This window comes from Poecile atricapillus, chromosome 2 (genome assembly GCF_030490865.1).
Source record: "Poecile atricapillus isolate bPoeAtr1 chromosome 2, bPoeAtr1.hap1, whole genome shotgun sequence".
In the NCBI taxonomy this organism is placed as follows: domain Eukaryota; kingdom Metazoa; phylum Chordata; class Aves; order Passeriformes; family Paridae; genus Poecile; species Poecile atricapillus.
This window is the reverse complement of record NC_081250.1, coordinates 54,289,512-54,311,402: the sequence shown is the minus strand read 5'-3', so window position 1 is coordinate 54,311,402 and position 21,891 is coordinate 54,289,512. Positions and strand designations below refer to the sequence as shown.

The 21,891-nt window shown below is 37.3% G+C and overlaps 1 protein-coding gene across 2 annotated transcripts in view; it reads left to right on the top strand.

The window, feature by feature from the left end:
- POU6F2 (POU class 6 homeobox 2) overlaps nucleotides 1-21,891 on the top strand; it is a 259,099-nt gene that overhangs the window by 218,368 nt on the left and 18,840 nt on the right. The window contains exon 8 of one of the 2 annotated variants that reach the window (XM_058832031.1): nucleotides 14,977-15,183. The exons of the other annotated variant lie outside the window; for it this stretch is intronic. Coding sequence (XP_058688014.1) covers nucleotides 14,977-15,183 — 207 coding nt within the window. The remainder of the gene's footprint in view (nucleotides 1-14,976; nucleotides 15,184-21,891) is intronic. 2 annotated transcript variants of the gene reach the window in all.

Sequence of the window (21,891 nt, the reverse complement as noted above, 5' to 3'; positions counted from 1 at the left end):
GAGTGTTTTTCGTATAATTCTCCTGATTTGTTACCATCAAAGAGTGTGCCTTATTCTATATTGTGGATGGGGTCATTACTACCAAGGAAACCCCATAAGAAACGAGTGCCTTTTCTATGCAGGGCTTGACCCACTGCACCTCAGCACCTCTCCTAGGACTTGCACTGAACCTATGGGATACAATGAGTTTTCCACTACAGTGTCACTTTAATAGCAACTCAGAGAAAGAAGTTTCCACCTCTCCAGCCAATGGTTTGCATAACAGCTGTAGCATCTTGTCAATTACTCTCTTAATTGGTTTCTGTTTCTTCTCTATGACCTTTTCGGCCTTGCCTGCTGCACAGCAGCGTTTGTTCACTGTTTATTGGGTTTATATGAACTTTCTATCAAAATCATCCCCTTAGAAGGGAAGATATGTGATAAGGAGTTTCAATACTTGTGCTTTCTTTTTTTCTTTGTTATCTCTTGTGGCTTGCAGTAGAACCTGAATCATCATAAAATTGCACCAGAAGTTTGTGTTTTGTATGAGGAACTTCTTTAAAAGAAGAAAAAAAAAGACCAGACCACTCTCTACCTGACTGTATCTTAAAAAAAACCCAAAAACAAAACAAAAACTCCCAACAACCCAAAACCCATGGTTATCATGGATAAGAACAAACTGTTCATCTCTTAAAAAAAAAGGGGGTGCAGGTTTTTAAGGTATAAACTCATCAACATAATTCTAAAGCATTATGGTCTTTGTTGTGAGAAATGATAAATCCTGTGGTCTCCCCCTAAAGAACATTAAAAAAACATTACTGACAGGAAATTGAAAAAGTAATATATGTCTGAATGAATATGACAACTTTTTTCTGATAGAGCAGATAGATAAATGTCACATACAAGTTTCAAAATACATTTAATTTTGCCACCACAATGGATATTCTCTTCATAAAATATATATGAATAAGGTTTGAATCATAAAACTTGACTGTGATAAACAAATGCATATTTGATAACTTTTTTTTTTTTTTTTGAGATGCTAATTCCTTTTTTGAGGTTATTTGTTGTTTACACATCTTTACATTTTCATTTCTGAGTGAAGCAGCCTGGTTGACAAATCTTGTGCACATTTAGCCTGGATAAATTTTCTTTTTAATCTGAAAAACAGGTTTTGGGTCTTGGGTTTTTTGTTTTGTTTGTGGCAGGAGGGGATGGGATTTGTTTGGCTGGGTTTGGTTTTTTTGGTGTGGGGTGTTTTTTTTGTTTCTTGGTTGATTTCTTTTGTTGCTGTTGTTGTTAGCGTTCAGGAACACACATAATCACGAATGATTATATGAAGGTGCTTTATTGAAGAGCTCTGGGTGTCAGGGTACACATATCCAAATCTGACCCGATTTGGTTTTGAGTTGAACATATTTTATACTCTATTGTTATGCAACTTACATATTAATTATTAAACTTACATTGTTCTATTGTAAGCATTGTTTTTACCCAAGCATGGATTTCTCGTGATCCCCCCTTAGCCCCCTAACATTGTTCCTCATGTTCTTTAAACAATAATTATATCTAATCACATCTAACAATCGTATCATTTATCATATACTGACTACACAGGTGCAGTTTGACCTGATCTTTAGCAAGCGCAAGGCCTAACATTTCTCAGGGCCTACTTTTCCCAGGGCTTTCCAAACCTAACTTTCTTTCTAAGTCTCCAAATTTTCTAAAATTTTAGAACCTTTTACTATCATTGTGATTTGGCTTGGTTTGTTTTTTTAGTGAGGTGATGGCAGGGAGGGGGAAATGAGGGGAGAAGGAGAAGGTAATAGATGCACCAACTCAGCTATCATCACAGAATCAGAGAATATGCTGAGTTGGACATGACCCACAAATATTGATATTGTTTCAAGGGCAGTTAATATATTAAATTCTCTCTCAGAAATGAGAACAACTCCTTGACTTATAAATTTGAAAATGTGTGATTACCTGCAATTAAAATATTCCATATATGAATTATACTACGACATTTTCACTTCACTCATCTCTTCATTCTTCTGCTGTAATTCCCGTATGCCAGGAAATCTTCTCCACTAGTGCTACAACGGTAAACAGGAAGTGATTTTGGAGGTTTTTTATTACTGAGACTGAGTTGTTTTTTTAAAAAATGTATTACGAGAACATTTGTACCTATGATATGCATTTTGACAATATTTAGAACTAAGTTTCATTTTGCTGTTGTTTTTTCCTCTGGTACACATCTGCTTTGTTCTCCTTATAGAAGATTCCACCATTTTTTGTTCTGTTTAATATCTTGCTCTTTGGATTGTTAACAGGGAGGCTACTTAAACTAAGATAAATCTTGAATGAAGGAGGCAACATCTGATGATCCTTACACTGTCATATGCTAAATATACCTGCAGTTAAATTCTCTGGTTCTTTTAAGCACTGAGTATAGTACATCACTCCATGAGGAACCTCCTTGTTTCATTTCAATCTTTTCCACATTTAGGCTTTACATACCAGGAAAGAGAGGTTGAATTAGGCTAGTGGACTTGGCAGTGTTAGGTTTATGACTGGATTTGATGATCCCAAAAGTCTTTTCCAACCAGCATGATTCTCTGACTTTAAGCATGGTTTGGCAAAATGGAGCTGTGTAAGTGCTCTGAATGATCCTGTGGAGGAGCAGCTGAGGCTCCTACAAGAGGGCTGTAGCTGTAACTGTGAATGATGTCTTCTGAACTTGCTAAGGATCTCTTTATTCAATGAAAGTCATTGAGGTCCATTGACACCCCAGCTGCCGTAGCTGCAAGAGTAATGTAGAAAACAATAGCTCTAGGAAAACATTTAAAATAAAGTGTAAGTATAAGGATCAGTTTTAGACTATCACTACATTTTTTTTCCCCAGCTTTTGGTTATGATTTTCAACATTTTACACCATGTTTAAAATGGCATTCATGTATTTTCCTTTTGCAAAAGAAGCATTTCAGTACTGATGAAGATAAAGTAGTACCCCATTTGTTCTTCTCTCAGGATCCTGTAATCCAGTAAAAATTATCAGAAAGTGCAGCAGTAGCATCCCACTTGAAAATCTTGATAGAGTGCATCACAGTCTTCAGTCATCTTAACTAAGGAAATGTGAGACTGTTATGTAATATCACAATTTAATTCTTTGATGACAAATGGAATTGTTGTTATTTGTTGTCTATGGCACCCCCATAATCATGAATGCAATACATAATCACACTGGAACACTGTGCTAAGGTCTTATTCTAAGATATTAAAAAAAAATCAATGGCCTGCCCAAAATAACTGAAAATATAAAAAAAAGTAAAGGAGTCCCTCACCTTTGGTGCCCTGCAGATCGTGGTTGAAAAGGAAATCCTTTAGGACTACTACAGAGACAACATGCAAGAATAGAATGCTGTCTGTGATCTACCTTCCACAGAGCAGGCCTCAGGGGTGTGGGCTCTGCCGACAGCAGAAGCGACATATAAAGTAGTTTGAATTCATATAAAAATACATAAACAAATTTCAATTTGCCTGTCTGTACACATGTTGCTTCCACACAGTAGCAATGTAGGTGCTGAAGATGAGGTTACCTCAGGGCCACTGCTACATTTAATATGAAAATCATAGTTACTTAACTCTTCCTTAAGCAGACCTATGGACCAGCCCTGAATTAAAATGGTAATTAAGCTGCATGTTCTCCTCACAGGTTCATAAACAGTTTCTTGCAATGTCTTCCCTAAAGCTGAGAATCATTTAGTTAGATTTAACTGTAATTTTTAAGTATTTGTTTCAGTAGGAACATCGTGAATGTACAAAAATTAATTGGTAGCCCTGAGAATGGCTCAGATGGCCAGTGGAAAGGGAGCAATGACTGAATGCTGGATATTCATCTCCAGACCCACAGGCAGCTACCCTCCTGAGTTAAGTGCCATAGCATCAGGAGAACGTTTTGTTCTGAGAGAGATGTTAAAACTAGTAATTTATAGTAGATACTAAATATCTGTATTACAGAATTTGCTGCTGTAATTCCTATAGAGTGGTGTCCAAAGTGGACAAATTTAAGCCAAGCTGTAAAATGTGAGCAGAGCAACTTTCTTTTCCTACCTTCTGTCAGATCAGGTGAAGAACATTAATGATGCATTTGACAATATGCAATAATGTAGTCACTATGCTTTCAAGCATTGATGCACACTACTAATATTCAAGAAAACCAGATGAGTCTATTTTCACTTTCAACATAAAAATACCCTACTTTTTTTTTATATCTTTTTTTCATTACTCTTAGGTAGCCTTACAAAAATTAATTAAGACTTATAGGAGTACTGGTGGGGAGGTAAAAAGTATTTATACAGAGATTTTACAAGTGATTGAATGCAGGCCTGGAATTTAACAAACTTTTCTAAGGTGAACTGATTGGCAGAGCAGTGTGCTGAGCCAGGGGCCAGAGCAAATTTTGCAAGGCAAGAACGACTAAGGTCATATTTGGTTGGCAAATTTTCATTGGTACTAAAAAGAGCAATCAACTCTGTGATGAATGTGTGACAAAAGGAAGTTATATTTGATCTCAGGAAGGACTTTTATTCCTAGGCATTCAGATCTAGAAACTTGGGAGCCGTGACTATATTCTGTTCAAGAATTTACATGTAATCTAAGTTTTCCCACCTTCTTTCAGCAAAATTATTTTTTCCCACAAAATTGTGATGCATTATAGCAAATTCCACATTATAGGCTGGAATATTGGTTTCTACAGTGATATCTACTATAGTAGGCAGATAAACCAGGATGGTTTGTTCCATCAGTCATGCTGTGATGCACTGTGCCTTGTTCACAGGAGTCAGAAAGTTGTGGAAGAAATGCATGTCCTGCAAAACTGGAAAGTGTTTCAGCAGTACATTTGTGCACTAGTTCACATTACTCATCTCAGCCTTGTCCCGAGCTTTCATACACTATCACAGTAAAAGTTACAACTCTTAATTAATAAGACCAACAGTTTTATATTTTATTTAGCTGAAGTCTAGATGATCTAAAATTGTAGAAACATCACCTAAGTAGGGCATGACTTTACATCTAAATAAATGTCATCCTGTACAGGTGCTCCGTTGAAATAATGGATTGAGGGAAAACTACCATATCATCCACAGTCTGTATCTGTGAAGCAAGCTCAAGATTTATAACAGTATTTGGAGAAATGTGATTGTCTAACAACAATGCTGAGTATCACTGCTACTGATTGATTACAATATATATTAACCTTCTTGCAAAGAATTTTCACTAAATCTGAAATGATGGAATGGATCAGCATGCACAATTAATTTCACCTTTAAGAATTACAGACTGAGAAACCTGGTGATCTCTGATAAATATTTTATATAGTGTAGGTAATTTAATAGTCAGAAGATGTGAGAGGATTATTCTAGAATACATTGATGGCCTAGAAAGTCTTTGACCTGTAATCTAATTAAAGAACTCTGGTCCTAAAGATTGCATCTGAAGATTATTTGATGGTTAGTGATTTCAGTCCAGTTTCTCATGGAGTACCTAAGAAAACATCCATTGGTATTCTAAACAAACAAGTCAAGGACAGAATGAAACATCATTAAGCTTTCAAAGTCATTTTCCCAAAATAGACTTTTGTTTCTTCAGAAAATTTCATCAATGAAAACTAAAAAGAAATCTAAGTCTTAGAAGTGGCCAAATTTGGCATACATTTGCAAGACCATAGTACTTCTAGTGGAATAACTTTTCAGGGATGGCATCACAAGATAAACCAGTGACTGTGGTGACGACCTGCTGAACTCTGTGAAGAGCATGCCATCTCATTAACTGTCTATGCAAAACAAGTTGAAAGGAACAATCAAGGGAAAGAAATAAAAGTATAATACCCAAAATAATCCAGAAATCATCCAGACACAGACCTTGCCAGTCATGTGCCACATCCCTTTTAAAAAAGTGTAAGATTACAATTTGAAAAATTAAACCCATACTACTTCAGTTAGAACTGTTTGGCAGTGGAGGACATTATCTTGTTCATATCTGTGCAAGGCTATGTCTCAATAGCAGCTCTTATTTAAAAACCACAGCGTCACAGAACAATTACTAAACCCTGCTCCTCACCTCTTGATGGCATTTCTGTAGGAGGCCAGTACAGTGCAATACAGCACCAAGTAGCAAAGGTAGTTCCAAGCAAGCTGAAAATGTCAACATAGCATGAAAGCAGCCTCATGACATTGGCACACGTTATGCTGGGCCTAGTTGGGCTTGCTGAGAACTGGGAATTTGTTTCCCAAGCTATCCTTGAATGGCTCAGCATGGAACATATTACAAAGTAGGGATGCCTACATTTTCTTGTGCTGTGTGTCCTGTATCTTAGACTCTGAAGTGGCTGGAAACAAGTCCACTCTTTATGCTCTGAGAGAGAAGTAGCAGAAAATAATGTTATTGCTCAAAGGGGACAATCCTTGTTCTAAAGGAATCTATATCCAGTTTGTAATCTAAAGACACAAACTGATGTTTGGGTAAGCAGCTGCAGCCCAGATACAAAGCTTGAAAATCTTGAGAATTTTTATTTCAGAGCAGGGATTTCTTGTCTCTGAGATGTTTGATACTTAGTTGATATTGAAATCTTCAGAAAAGCCAAACAGTGATACTTCTGTAGGTGGCTATGAAAATTTGCACCTGCATGAAAAGAAATTAAGAGTGAATGGATATTTCCTAAATATTTTCATTTTAATTAATTCTAGAATTTCACACTTCTGGCCCAGTTGCTCTGTGTTTAATTCCTGAGAAAATGAATACCATTACTTTTGGTTATCAAGAGGATTTGCTAACAAAACCCCAAAACCACATATACAGAAATGTGTTTGTTTATACACACCCTACAAGGATCTGCACAGTAATCAGGAAAACTAATTGTGTCTTGGGAGACAAGCAGTAAAATGCTAAAAACAGTTAGTTGTGAATTCTTTTAGTGATTATCAAATATTATTAGAAATTCTGGCTGGTTTTTCATATCAAATATGATAGTATTGGCTGTCCTGTCATAACATATCTCAGATTTGTTGTCATAACACACAAAAATATTGCTAAAATATTTTATACTAGACACCTGTCAAATAATTTTAAATAATAAGGATTTTCATAAGAATCTCACTAGCTGATTTTCAGAAATGCTTAGGACCTGCAAATTTAATTAAAATCTACAGCTGCTTTGCTCAACTTGGAGACCTCTAAGGTCTCCAATCATCTGCTCAGCTACGACCTCTAAGGGTCCTGATGCCTGATTTGATTCTTGTTTTCAAAAGCAAGTTAAATCTGATAAGCAGATTGCTTAAAAGGGACTTTTCATCAGACACTCAACATAATTTATAGTCTGATAATTATATATATTAGATTTTTCTAATGACAAAATGTATTATTCAGAATGTTTGATAAAAAAGACATTCTTTTTTTATGAGAGTACACATGCTTCTACTACCAGAACATAATAGTATTTGCTTAAGAAAAATTTCACCCCATAATTCCTACAGAGGTGACAAATAAATTCTTGTATAGTTTGATGTTAATATACAAACATTATTTTGTAAAAGAAACCACACTGAGAAAATCAGGCAGAATGTTGGATTCAATGTTCCATTATGATGTTTATAAACAATAACCTATCCAATATGTTGAATGATATATGAACAGTACTTAACCTTGAAAATTACAATTGCTTACAAAAAATGGTGACCCAGGAGTACAGTTTCATAAGTCCCTGTTCCAGTATCACTATTTGATGCCTTCTTCTCAAAGTAGAATTTGGTTGTGTCATCTTTTTGAGATGTCATTAGGAAATACAGTGCAGCAAAGGAAATTTGCAAGCTTTGCTTTACATGGATTAATACCAGTTCTAATTTTAAAGACACAGGCAACCTTAGTTTCATCCTGTATGAGGTTCAAGAATCATATTGTCATTAGTCCAAAGAACAAGATGGAATAGCATTACTTTCAGAAGAAGTCTGCAAATTGTATTCCTTGTACTCATTATTCCAGTTTTTCAGTGTTTGATTGGCCATTTTTGATTGGTTTGATTGGCAGCAGATTGCATATATGCAGTATGGTGCATATAAATAGCTGGGTTTATTGATATTGGTAGATAATAAATTATATTTATTTTTAAAAATATCTGTGTATATGTTTATAATTTATGTAGATACTGTATATATATGTATATACATGCATGTGATTAAGAAAGAGGCAGCTTCACAGTGACTAAAGAATCCCATGCAGATTCACATTTGTATATCTTCTCCTTAGTCATTTTCTCCTTAGATTGTCTCCTTAAATAACTCATGCTGATAAAGCGACCATGCAACATATCTCTGAACAGAAGCAGCTTCTGAATAAAGTTTGCAAAACTGTACAAAATCATAGAATGATTTGGCTTGGAGGAGACCTTAAAGATCATCTAGTTCCAACCCCCTGCCATGGGCAGAGACAGCTCTCACTAGACCAGGTGTCTCAAAGCCTCATCCAGCCTTGCCTTGAACACTTCCTGGGATGGGGCATCCCCAGCTTCCCTGGGTGACCTGTTCTCACTACCCTTGCAGTAAAAATTTCTTCCTAACATCTCACCTAAACCTCCCCTCCCCAGCCATTGTCCTGCCATGGATCCCTTGTCTTATATGCCCTTGTAATACCGTCCCTATCCAGTGCTTGAGGCCCCTTTATGTAGTGGGAGACTGCTGTAAATTCTCCCCAGAACATTCTCTTCTCCAGACTGAACAGCCCCAGCTCTCTCAGCCTGCCTTCATTGGAGAGATGCTCCAGCCCTCTGATCACCTTTCTGGCCTTCTCTGGACCTGCAAGGTCCCTGTCTTTCTTGTGCTGAAGACTACCAAGCTGGAGGCAGCACTCCATGTGGGCTTGATGGGGGCAGAGTAGAGCGAGAAACCACTTCCCCCAAAATCTTCTAATACAGCTCAGGATGCAGTTGGCCTTCAGGGCTGCAAGAACACATTGCCAGGTCTCATCCACCAACACCCTCATGTGTCTATGCGTATATGGTTATTTGTCTCATTTTGGTGAGAAATTTTTCTGTAGCTTCTTTCACTTTTCCTGTTTTTGTGTTTTCTTTATATGTTCTTCTGTTATTCAAAACTGAATAATTAACTTTCAATATTTAAAGAGTTGTAACATTGATCAAATTTAAGAGATGTTTATTTTGATGATATTACTAAAAATATTTAATATTTCCTTTTTATAGTCAAAGACATTTTTCAAAATAAATGTCACCATTTGCTTTATGACAGAAAACTGGCTGACATAGTAGAAAAAAACTAGTGTAGATGGTCTTTGATTTTACTTACACTTCACAGCAGAAACAAAGACAGCTGTTGAACCATCCAATTGGCTACAGTTTGTAATATTCCTTTGGTTGTGCTGGGAAAACAATGAATCAGGGCATCATCCCTGTTTCTGATGAGAGGAGAAGGAGAAGAACTTAATTAAAAAAAGTTATATGCTTCATTTTAGAATATCACGGTAACTTCACCTAATGTCAAGACACAATGGGTTTATTAGGAGCCACAAGGAAAGACTCACTACTGGGAAATCATCTATTAGTCTGTCACAGAGTTATGCAAAATCTGGTTTTGTATCTGCAGCACTGCAATTAGACATTTATCCCGAGAAGTTATGAGCAATTACTCAGCTTCTGTCCACAGTTTCAGCCTGTGTCCTACAACAAAGTAAACAAAGTAAAACAAAGTAAACAAAGGCAATTAAATATGAAGAAAGGATAAGAATAGAATTTTTTTATGTTATTCTTTCTTCAGAATCATTTGTTCAAAGGATTAGATTTTTAAGAGAACATATGTTTCTATTTCATTTTTAAGAAGAAACCTTTACTGAGGAAGTCTGAAATCTGTTTAAAGGTACAATACTGACTAAACTTGAGCTAATCAGTGTTAGGACGTTCCCCTGGTACTGGGGGTAATATTCACAGAAATTAGTGATATACTGAGGATTTGGGATTTTCCCCCTCCATGGTCAGCTCCATTACTTGGGATTTTACCTTTACTTTAATTGTGTGCTCTTCTTTCATGGCAGATAAATTTGCAGTTTGCAGGACTATCTAGGAAAAGACCACTGGGCCCACATCTGGTATGAAGGTGCAGGTTGACAATTAATTTCCTGCGCAAGCCAAGCATTACAATTATATTGCAGAAGTCACCTTGGCAATGGTAGGTTCAAGTTGTAAGATCTGAGAGATCTGATGTCAGATATATTGAAATCCTAGGGTACTAAAATCACACTAATAGATTAATCAATAGAAAATATTCAGATGCTGATAAAAAATCACCCCAAATTTCTTCTGAAGTTAGAAACAAATAACTGACTTTTAAAATTTAGTTAATAATGGGAAGCAGAAAATGCTAAATTAATTTCTGTAAAAACTGCTCTCTAAGCAGCTTGATACAATTGACGTATCTATTAACCCATGAACAAAAAAGAAAAAAACATACTGAATACTTGAAGTGATAATCTGATTCCACCAAGGACTCTGGAAACACCCTGTCACTTGAAGAGGGCCAGAATTGTAGTCTTTGTGATTAGTAGAAGAGGATGAAAACCCTGTCTCTAAAAAGAAAAAAAAGTTGAAGTCTGAATTTACATTAAATATTTTGGTAAAGTTTCCACTTGCACTGCATTTTGTACCTATATGAGGAACCGGTACCTCAGAAAGATACAGCCTGGTGTAATTTATTTTAATCGACAATTCTATGGAGATTACTGTGCCTGACTCCCTTAGAGAAGCACTGACAAGGGGATCCCTTGGATTAACCCTTGGGCTTTCAAAACTGTCTGATTGCTGTTTTGCATATGACACCTGTTTTTGCAGCCCCTTTGTGAACAGTGCTTGCTTTCAGTTGTAGGGCGTATAAAAGGAATTGTAAAAGACACACAAAAACTCCAAACTTTTAAAATTATATTTTTGTAGCATAAGAACTTTCAGGGATGTAGGGGTTTTTTCCCTTCAAGAATGTCTTTGACAAGCAGGATTGTTTACAAATTTAAGTCCAAGCACTCACAGAGTAAGAAGCCTATTCTGCTTTGTCTCAGAGAAGACATAGCAGTGTGGATGTCTCACCGTGGAAGTGTTCAAGGCCAGGCTGGATGGGGCTTTAAGCAGCGTGGTCTAGTGAAATACATCACTGCCCATGGCTGGGGAATTGAACTAGACGGTCTTTAAGAGGCCCTTTCCAACTCAAACCATTCTGTGTGACTCTGTAAGTATCTTGTGGGATGAGTCCCTGTCACATGTTACTCCTGAACCGTCTTTGAATATAATCTGAAGTAGCAGCATTTCCTAGAAAGGAGCAATGCCTCCCGACTAGGGAAATCACTGGCAATTAAATAGTCTGTACTGTGGCACGCCACTGCCTCAAGCCTGTGGCATGGCCTTGTTTTATTTCTTGACAAAATTCAAATGTATCAAAATCATAAATTGTCTTCAACTTTTACAATAATTTAAGAGGACAGATTAGCAAGGCCCAGGGTGAAATTTCATACCAAAACTGGAAGGAGGAGGGATCTGGCTCCCATCACGTCAGTCACACAAGGTTTAAGGAAGGGATCCAGTTGTAGTACTTCTTATGTGTGAATCAGTGAGCAATTAGGATATTTAGGGGAGGGTACTTAGACAAGGGGGAACTTGAAAGGGGAAACCTGAATCCAATTGTAGCCATCTCAAAGCTTCACACAATAATGCGTAGCCCTGTTGTTTAAGTAGAGACAAGTGGATATCTTTTTCTTAACCAGACAAGAATTTACTTTGGTAAAAAAAGAAATAAAATCTTGTGAAACCCCAGTAAGTTTCTGTTTCCCATTAAGATTTACCCTTGGGTCCCACGGTAACACCCCTGAGGGCATTTTCTCATTTGCCCTTCTGGAGCACTTCGCCCATCTGTGTTTTTCCTGCTCCATTTCTGTCTGTGTGCATGTACAGCATGCCATGTACAGTATGGTCTGTGACACACATTAATACATATAGATAGCCTTCTGCTTCTGACCTTACAAACTGTCCACTTCAGCATTGTCATTCTATGAAATGTCCAACTGTAGTCCAAGAAATGCATTTTAAATGTGAATGCAAACATTTCTATTACTGATAACACCAACACAGCATTTTTTGCTTTGCTTGGATTAGGACCTTGATAGTTAAAGTTACATTGGAGTAATGACAGTCCAAGGTTGCGTCCTTTACAGACATGGCATAGAAAGGGGAGGCCTTTGGTATGTCTCTGCTGATAAAATTAAGAAGGATTATTTCTTGTGTTTGGTGAGATTGTATTAAAAGTGAAAGAATATATTTGTTTCCCATAAACAAGTTAGGTCACAGAAACTGGGAGATATTTACGTGTTGCACTGCATTGCAGTTGTATTTCATTCATGCTGAAAGTCTGATTTTTAGAAAACAATTTGAAATCCGATAATGATGGAAATAGATGCCTCTCTCCTCAGTGAACAGCCATCTTCTCACATGAACAGGAGAGCAGTTGCCATTCAGCTAGGGACACCTTAAATAAAATAAAATAAAAGCATTGTGATCTGCAAAGAGAAACTCTCAGGAAATTTCAGCTTAGAAGGCTAACTCTGAATATGCTTCACCATGCTTTGCTTTCATGCTCCGTAAAATGGGGGTAATAATTTTTATTGATCTGTCTACCTTTTATCAATGCATTAAGAACTTAAATTATATCTTTACAGTCTTTTGAGCAGTCTTGATAGATGCAGCTCTTACAGTACAGCTTAGTAGCTGGGCCTGCCATTTTTTCAGGTTCTCTCACAGGGGAGCTGTCCTGCTTTAATGTATGGTTTTCTGGTCATCCCATGTAAGGGTTTCTAACTAGGCAAGTTTGGTAAATCAGTGATGAGTTCAGCACCTACCACTTGTTACCTGAGCTGCCACGGACAGCAAAGCATGCTCCTCTTGCTCCAGGAGTCAGTTTAGGTTGTCACCCAGTACTTCACGGTTGTGCCTACCTAGGGGCACATCACTGGGTGATTGCCAGTCACTCATTAGGACCCTGTCACTCAATGCCACTCCCTAATAACGGGAGAGGGTGATGAGAGCCACCTCCCCCTCCAGCTATGCCGGAATTACTCGGACATCTTTGCATGATGCTTTTTTAAGAATGGATTTTTTGGGGTTGTTGTATGTGACTTCAGGTGATTTCAGTAGGCAGAGGTCTTCACATATCCCTGTTACTCTTCACCATGCATTTCACACCTGCATTCATTTTGTACCTCTAACAAGAGATTCAGTGTTGTCCTACTTTTGTACTCACACAAAACAACTTAGTGGTCTTCACAAAAAGGTAACTGATGTTTTCTCTAAACAGTTATTTTAGAGCTAATTTTACACTGTATTGAATGTCCATTGATATAATATAAATTAATTGTTGAAATCAATAAGAATGTTATGTGTTTCACTTTATACATTTGTTTGGGGAACAAATTTGCTTTTGAGTTTCATTAGGAACACTTCAGCCTATTTTCATGAGGAAACTACTCTGTGTCTAGTGTTATGTATACTTCTCTTTCTGTCCATTCAGCTCTCCATACCTACTTAATGGCTTTGAATCAGCTGATTAATTTCTATAAAATTTCTCAGAAACAAAGAGATCTAAAAAGATGACTAAGCTCCCAAATGGGATGAAAACCAGCGGACAGACTGTGGAAAACTACCCCGTTTCTATCTCCACCGAGGAAAAAGAAGGAAAACTCAGTCATAATCAACCCTCTTTCTCAGCAGCCCAGTAGGTCAATATGTGGTCAGGTACACAGGACAATTGGGGTCATACTAGTGGGAGTCAAAACTGGCAACACGGTGTGGTGAATGCTGAGGATAAAGAGGAAGAAGCAAAGTTTCTGGAAAGGACAGATTGGAAGTCTTAAAATGGGGTAGATGTTTCCAGGGAGGCTATGATAAAAAGAGAGGAGAAGGAGAAGGAAATAGAGATGTGCTATGCTATTTTTATTTTTATTTTTCTCTTGCAACAATCCTGTGACTCCAGCTTCATATATTGCTGTTTGAAAAAAAAAAAAAAAAAAAAAAAGAAAAAGTTTGGGTTTAGGCCCAAGTTTCCTCAGAAGTTTATTCCGGATTCTCTAATACTTGTAAAAAGAATCTTGCAACAACATAACTTTTTCCAGCCTAGCAGCTTATTGACTGACAAGCCTTCTTTCGACATCTGTTTGACATCTCATCCTAATATTAGTTTTACAGGCACATTCACATTTTAGGAAATCACTGTATTCTCAAGTCTAAGATGTCACAAGTGTCTCTTTCTGCAACTGCTTGCCCCAGAAATGTTAGCTAATATATTTTATCTAACATCAGCCCTCCTGTTGTGTTGTAGTTCATAGTTGTCATCCAAAACCAGCTGCATTTTTATGAATGTATCTTAATAAGGCATGCCCTGAAAGGTACCAGTACCCCTTTGTGTCTTCCTGAGATGACATGGGAATAATAGGTGGTCATCTAGAGTATCAGGTATCAGAAAATCAAGTAAAATTACATAAGCCCCATTAGTAACATTATGTGCATGATGTAAAAAGCAAGACAAAAAGACTGATATTTTATCTGTTTCACTCAGTGTTAAAATGAATAGTGGAAACAGACCGAGATCCAGGGCCCAGAGTGGCCCGGCATTTTTTCATACACAGCCCAGCATTTTTTTCATACACTCTTAAATTACAGCAGATTTGCTGCAGATGACAGTGGACAGTGGTAAAATGTGCAGGTGATATGTGACATGACAAATGAATTGGAAAGTCCTCATGACCCCAGTAAAGGAATGACTGTTTCCCACCCTCAGCCTGTCTTAACCAGTCTCTCTATGCTTTTATCACCGAAGTTTGATTCAACATGCATAATATAAGGAATTACGTGTGGCAAGTGTATGTGGCATGCCTGCATTCTCCCTGTGTTGTGTCTTCCAGATTATTGGAACAATCCCACTGATGCCTAATCCAGTCCCGTCCAGCCAGGCGGCAGGTGGAGCTCAGGGACTTCAGGTGCAGCCGATAACTCCACAGTTACTGACCAATGCCCAGGGCCAGATCATCGCCACTGTCATCGGCAACCAGATACTCCCAGTGATCAATACCCAGGGAATAACACTATCGCCGCTCAAACCAGGCCAGCAGGTAAATTGTCTGTAGCCTGAATGATTATCAAAGCAGACACAGAGAAATTCTCTGCTCCTCACAGGCACTCTCATGGTCTCTCTAAAAACCCCCACTTCTTTACCATTTTTAATAATAAAAATTAGTTCTGTCCTGCATAGTGTATTACTGCATACTATATATGTAGTAATTAATAATGTCATATCATATAACTTATTTATAAATTCAAAGATTATCCATTTTTTCTTTGTCTTTTCAAGGTCAGTATAGGACCAACAGAGATGTTTTCTGCAGTGAAAATGCAATAGGAATATGAGGCAGAGGAGACCCATCTGGCCCATCTGGTCTATAAAGTTCAGTTCCTTAGTTAGTGGTCACCTAGCAGACTGGGGCTTGAAATGATTTGGAACACGAAGGGAATTTTTTTTTTTCCTCATTGGAAAATCAGATATGATTGTGTATAATTGCATAGACAGAAAGTATTCTGTGGAAATTATTACTCAGTGTAAGGTTGCAGATAGTTGACAGACTTAAGGGTGGATCTGGTGACCACACTAAGGTGCAGAAACACTTCTGTAGCTCCTCTTACAGCACTCTAGAGTCAAATCCATTAGTTTTGCCCACACCTGTAGAGCAAGGAATTGTAGGTCCACCTTTTTTCTCTGAAAGAGGGGAAGTTGAGGACAGAAAATGCATCAAATGTGGTTACCAAAGAGATTCTCACAAAAATATCCCTCACTTAAATATTCAGCTTAGCATTCCTACTGCTGCAATATAGGTAGTGCTATAGTTTGCCACTCCTGCTGACACCTCCAGGCACAGGGAGCAGCTTCTTGTATGCTGCTGAGTATCCCAGGCCACCTGAACTCCAAAATGATGATTCTTCTTTATTTTTTCTTTTTTTTTTTTTTCATTTTTTCCCCCAAATTTAGAAGTAGAGACACAATGTATCTCTAACATCACTTTTTTGTTTGTTCTGAAAACATTGCGCATCCCATTGGTTACCTGATTTTTTCCCATCCTATCCTCTGTAATATCTAGCATGGGCATTTTCCAAAGCCCTTGTCATTTATCTAATTCTATTTTCTTTAATGGAAGTGTACTTGCACTACTAGCAAATGCTTTTGCAATGGTTGCATATATACAGTTTCAAACAAAGCTGAATGGATCTGAGGGCAGGCTCCATATTATCCACCATGGGAAAGCCTGACAATGAAATATGAAACTCAGCAGTTCACATTTGGTTTCCTGGGGGTGTGTGGGATGGGTTTGGTGTTTTTTTGTTTTTGTTTTTGTTTTTTTTTATTCAGTCCCCTGAAGGGATTAGATCTTTTCCTCCATTATGGGGGAAGCACTCAAAAATCATAGCAATCCTGAGATCCCATTTGAAACTCATGAAACATAAATTTACGTATTTAGACTTAAATAGGACGTAAATAGGAGGATAAAGGACCTGTATTATTGCCTGAGACATTCTCACATGCAGAGCAACTCACCTTCTGAGTCCTGCATCAAAGCAACCTCTTCCAGGCAAAGTCTGCCAGTAGTGTCAGTGGGCAAAGAGGGCACAGAGGTGTAACAGATTCTGCACAGCTCATGGCACTGGTCTCACATCAAGAGACAAACTCTGAAAGCTGCAGCTGGCTGAATGAGCAGGGGTGCAAGATAGAAAGCATTGCTTAGCCACATCATGCTGTCCTGTACTTTTTCACCCAACCCATGTGCTCATGTGCAGGGATCAGCTGGCACAAATATCAGTCTGCAGAGAGCTGGTTATGTCCAAGGGCCAAAGATGGTATGCCCAGTAGTGCTATGGAGGTAGAAAATCTGATTTTGCCAATACTATTTTCACAGGGTTCAGCCTCTCCCTCTTACATGGAGTGCTGAGGTCCCAGGGGTTGCAAAAAGGGCCGCTAAATGACACAGTCTCCTTACCTTGAATCAGCCTTTCTTGAAGTTTAATCAAGACAGTATTTTTGATCAGGGAGGGGAAAAACTGTGGTGCAAATACTATATGAAAAAATAGTACAGGTTGTCGTTTTTATACGAAACACAGAAAATTATTTCTATGTATTTGTGCTCCCTCTACTGGCTCTTCTGGTTTTACTGAAAGAAATCAGAGATAATTTTGCCATGAATTTCAGTGGGAGCAAGAAAGTTGTATGAGAGCTAGATTCCTCACAGGAATAATGCTGATGGACAGTGAAAAACAATTGAGCTAGTACTTACTATACAAACTGTTGTAACATTTGGAAAGTGAATAGATTTGCTCAAAGTTTAAAGAGATCCTGTATTTATTTTATTGCCTGGGTAGATACTTAGACTAACTTAGTATTTGGCTAATAACAACATATTAAGTCATAAAGTTTAAAATATCATTTCCAAAGGAGTGAGTACTTCAAATCGGAGGGCTCAGCAGGAATTCAAAATGTTTTTGAAAATGGTGTCACACAGCATTTGGTGTCTTCTAACTTGATTAAGGAAGTTTCAGCAGGGGAGAAGATTACAATGTTAGTTTGGGGAAGGTTTTTAGTATGTCTTGAAGAAATAAATGCAGGAAATAAATAATGTAGTAAAATGTTCCAGTTAGGGATAATCCTAGTTTAACTTTCAACTTGTCACTTCCTCAGAAACTAAGTACGGCAGGAGAAAAAGAGCAATGAGAGTGAGCTGCTGCTTGTTAGCTGAGTCACAATAATTGAACCTCTGTAAACTGTTCCAGTTGCTAAGTAATGCATGCCAGTGCTTACTTTTTCCCTGATGACTGAAGACTTAAATGCTTGAGATTCTGTTAGTCAGCTTTACTTAGGTAGACTATATGTGTTATTTATTCATACAGCTTTTTCAGACTTGACAGACTAAAACCTCAATCTCTCCTAATGGAAATGAGTTCATAGAATACTCACATGCAGTGTAAAGCAATGTTTCTTTTTCTGCACTGTAAATAGGTTGCTTTTCAATGTACACAAGCAAGTCTGATGTAGTCCTGTTCTTCCTGTATTTAAGTATAAATAGATGGGTTTGATTTATGTTCTTTAAACTACCCACAGTAGAGATTTTTCCTCTTCAAATGACACCAAGTAGATAAAACTTCAAGTGTTCTACTATTTTCCAAGATTTTGCTAATCTGACAAGTATCTGTGCACACACCAAGAATTCTCCTAGAAGTTGCAATGGCTTTCTAAAGCAGGCAGCTGTTTGCACTCCTGTTTTATTCTGTATCTTTTTTATCTCTGTTCATAAACAAGTTTTTCTTTGCCTTTAATATTTTTTGCTGTTCATCCCCCAGCCATTTCCTCACTAATCTCTTCAAGATTTTTTGATCAGAACTGAATGCCATGGTCAAAGGGAGGTTGCATTCCTGTTTTACATAACATGATATTATTTTCAGCATTATTTTCTTCTCTTATCTCAATACAGCGTAACATTCTGCTTTCTTCTATCTCTGTTCATGGAACAGTTTTACTTAATAAGCAGATGTATCCACCATAATATATCTTTGTTTCCCTGATTATTATCACGTGTGTCACTAAAATGGTTCCTTTTGTTGTGAATCACTTTGCACTGATCCACTACCTGTCAAAATGCTCCCCTGGCATGCTCTAAACAGGATTTGTAAGTTTTTCATGGTATTCTGTACTAACTGAAGAAATTAATATGTTTGTCCTGCAGATTTCACTTTACCATTATTCACCATATTTCCTTGCTGATTGCTAAAATCATTCAAAAATTTGGCATTAATCCTTTGTTCTCTACCTGTAATCTCCTTTCTTGAAAAAGAAATAATAAAATTATTCTCTAATTTTATGTTTCTTACTTTATAAGCTCTTTGTGTCCCATAATAGAAGACTACCTTGTAACTTTAACTACCGCAGTTTCTCCCTGCCTCTCAAGAGGAATTTTGTCAAAATGTAGGTTGCATGGCTAAAGGCCCATTGTTTTTGAGAACAGATGAATTTGTTGTAAAAACTTGTTTGCATTGCCGTTTATTATCAGATTTGAAAAATTTGTTTCAAAATGTTCTTTCATATCACTAACACAACCTTAACACCATCACAGCTGAATTTGAACCATGAACTGCAGTCTTACAAAATTTAGGAAAGTATTCACCTCACTTAAGTTAGTCATAGAGGAGTTAGGTATCTGGGGTAAGCTAGTTAACTGGATTTCTTGTATAGACATAGACGAGGAGACATATGCATGTCCAGTGGAAAACTCAAGGTGTCAAAATAGAAAAAAAATTTGGATAGGTTGAATCTCTAATAGGTATCTTAACATATCCATTTTTTCCATTGACATGAGACAGGGCCAGGGTAGCTATCTTAGGATTTTCAATTAATTCCAAGGCGAACAAAATTGACTAAGAATCCAGCTGCCAATGATCACTGGGGTTCAGACACATTCTAGTCTATGAATTTCCTAAACAGCTTTCCTAATAATTGGTGTTTTCATAACTATTTTCTTGCCCATACAGAAGCAACTTGTGTATGTTCTATTGTTCTCTGGTTTACCACATAAAGCAGGTTCCTGTCTCACTTTTGCCTGGCTCTTTCTACATACTAGATTCATTAAATCAGGACTGTAGTTCCAGTTGTCCTCAGTTTTCTTTTATCTACAATGCCTGACAGAATTTTTCATACTTTATCTTGTCTCAGAGCACGACCAGCTTTGGGCTTCTGTCAATTCTAACACAGTAAAATGAGCTACTAGGCAGCATTTTCCTACATTTTCAGTTCCCCATCTTTGTTGTCATTGGCTATCATGCTCCAGATTAACTGTTGAAAAGACATAGATGTCTCTCAGATGGGTCTGTGGTGATTCTTGTACATCTGCTTGCCAAACTTCACGTTAGATGTTCTCTTTCTGCAGTCTCAACCTGCCACAAACACCCTACCATCTTGTTATCACGACTCCATGCAATCCCTTGTTATTCTCTCCCATTAAAATCTAACCAGCTCTCAATCATTTCCTCTCTGCAATGTTCCTATAGCTTTGATGCTGTCTTGTTTTATGAGAAATGCACTCTTCATGCTCTGTTTCAATATAGTCGCTAAACTGTGTTGTCTCAATCTGACTTTGTTTTTCTTTTGCTTTTTATATGACTTGCAGTGATGAGGGTGACAATTTTTATTGTTTCTTTCTCTTTTCCTTTATCGTCATTACTTCATAATTCCATTTCATCTATGGATAAATTACTAGAATTTTGAAAGTCAAGATTACTAGACTATTTACTACTACAAGGAACTACATCAGACTTTCCATGCCATGGCATGACACTTGACTTGGAACTTCCATCTTTCCCTGACCAGTTTTCATTGTGGCATCAGCACTTGCAGGAGTAGGATATCTCAAGAACAGTCACTATAACTTCACCAAACCATTGGGAATAGGAAGATGTCACTACATTACCTGTCATTCTAAGCAACTAAGGCACAGAAAGCATAAAATGCTGTTCACTATAGGAATATGAGGGTTACCTTTCAATCATGCACTTACACATTTAAAACTGTTACTATAATATTATTGTAATGTTTGCGTTAATAATTAATACTATTAAGTAACAAATCATTTATAATTAGTGATTAATGTATTGTCAATAATATTGTTGTTATATTGACATTATATCCTTCCTAATGGGGTAAAAAAATTCCTTATGCACCTGGTTTGCAAATAAAATTAAGTCTTCTGTAGAAGTTCAGCTATATTCCCAGCCTCATTTAGGAAGCTGAAAGACCTTCAATTGCAGCATGCTTTGAAAGTAGTTGTGATTCAATAGAAAGGCTTGAGAGAACTTCAGCAGATGCTGTCAAAGTCTTGCCCCCAGTTATTTCCACAGCACAGTCTTCATTTCAGGCAGAGTATGCACACAGCCAGTGTGAACCTAAGGACCTTTTCTGTGTTAGTTTCCAAATGTAGCTATTCTGTCAGTCTAAGCAGTGTGTGCAGACACCTTTTATACTGTATGTACTATACTATATTGTACTGTACTGGGAGAGAGGATGCTTATTAACTATCAAATACCTTTCATATTCAGATTCATATATGCAGTTACTTAAATTTATTTGAGTAGCCTAAATTAGGGTGATGGGGTACAGTATTTGTGGAATACTCTGGCACAGTTGATTCTAAAAGGGATTTGGCATGAGGGATGGGGATATGTGTATTAACTTGTTCTTTCCATTTGCTAGAAGATTTAAGGAAACATCTTTGAAGCCCATGCCTGCTCATGCAGTATGAGTAGGTTTAAAAACAGACTTCATCTGCCCCAGTGCTCTTAAATCATGCAGTGTCCTCAGCATGTCATTACTCTTTCTCAAAATTAAATATGTTTTAGGAAACATTTTAGGAAATGTATACAGAGCAGAGGACTCCATTTTCAAGAAAGATAGAAGCATGAAACACTTAAAGTACTACTGTAAGGCATTATCAGGGAATTTCTAAGTGTTTGGGAATGGTTTTTTATATCAAGATATTAATTTTTAGACCTTCCATGGACTTTAGTCTTTACAAGAGCTAATGTCCATATTTCCCAGGATGAACTAGTTGACATTAAAGAACATTAAAAGTCTTTATTTATAACGTAAGGGGGATTGCTTAAGATGTATTTCTGGCTCTTTGTACCACTCCTCTTAGTTTCATCTCTTCTGCCCTTTTTGTTGTACTTGTCTTTTTCACCTCTGTCTTCTCTAATTTGTTGTGTTCCCTCATCTCTCAGATTTCCTTCCCACT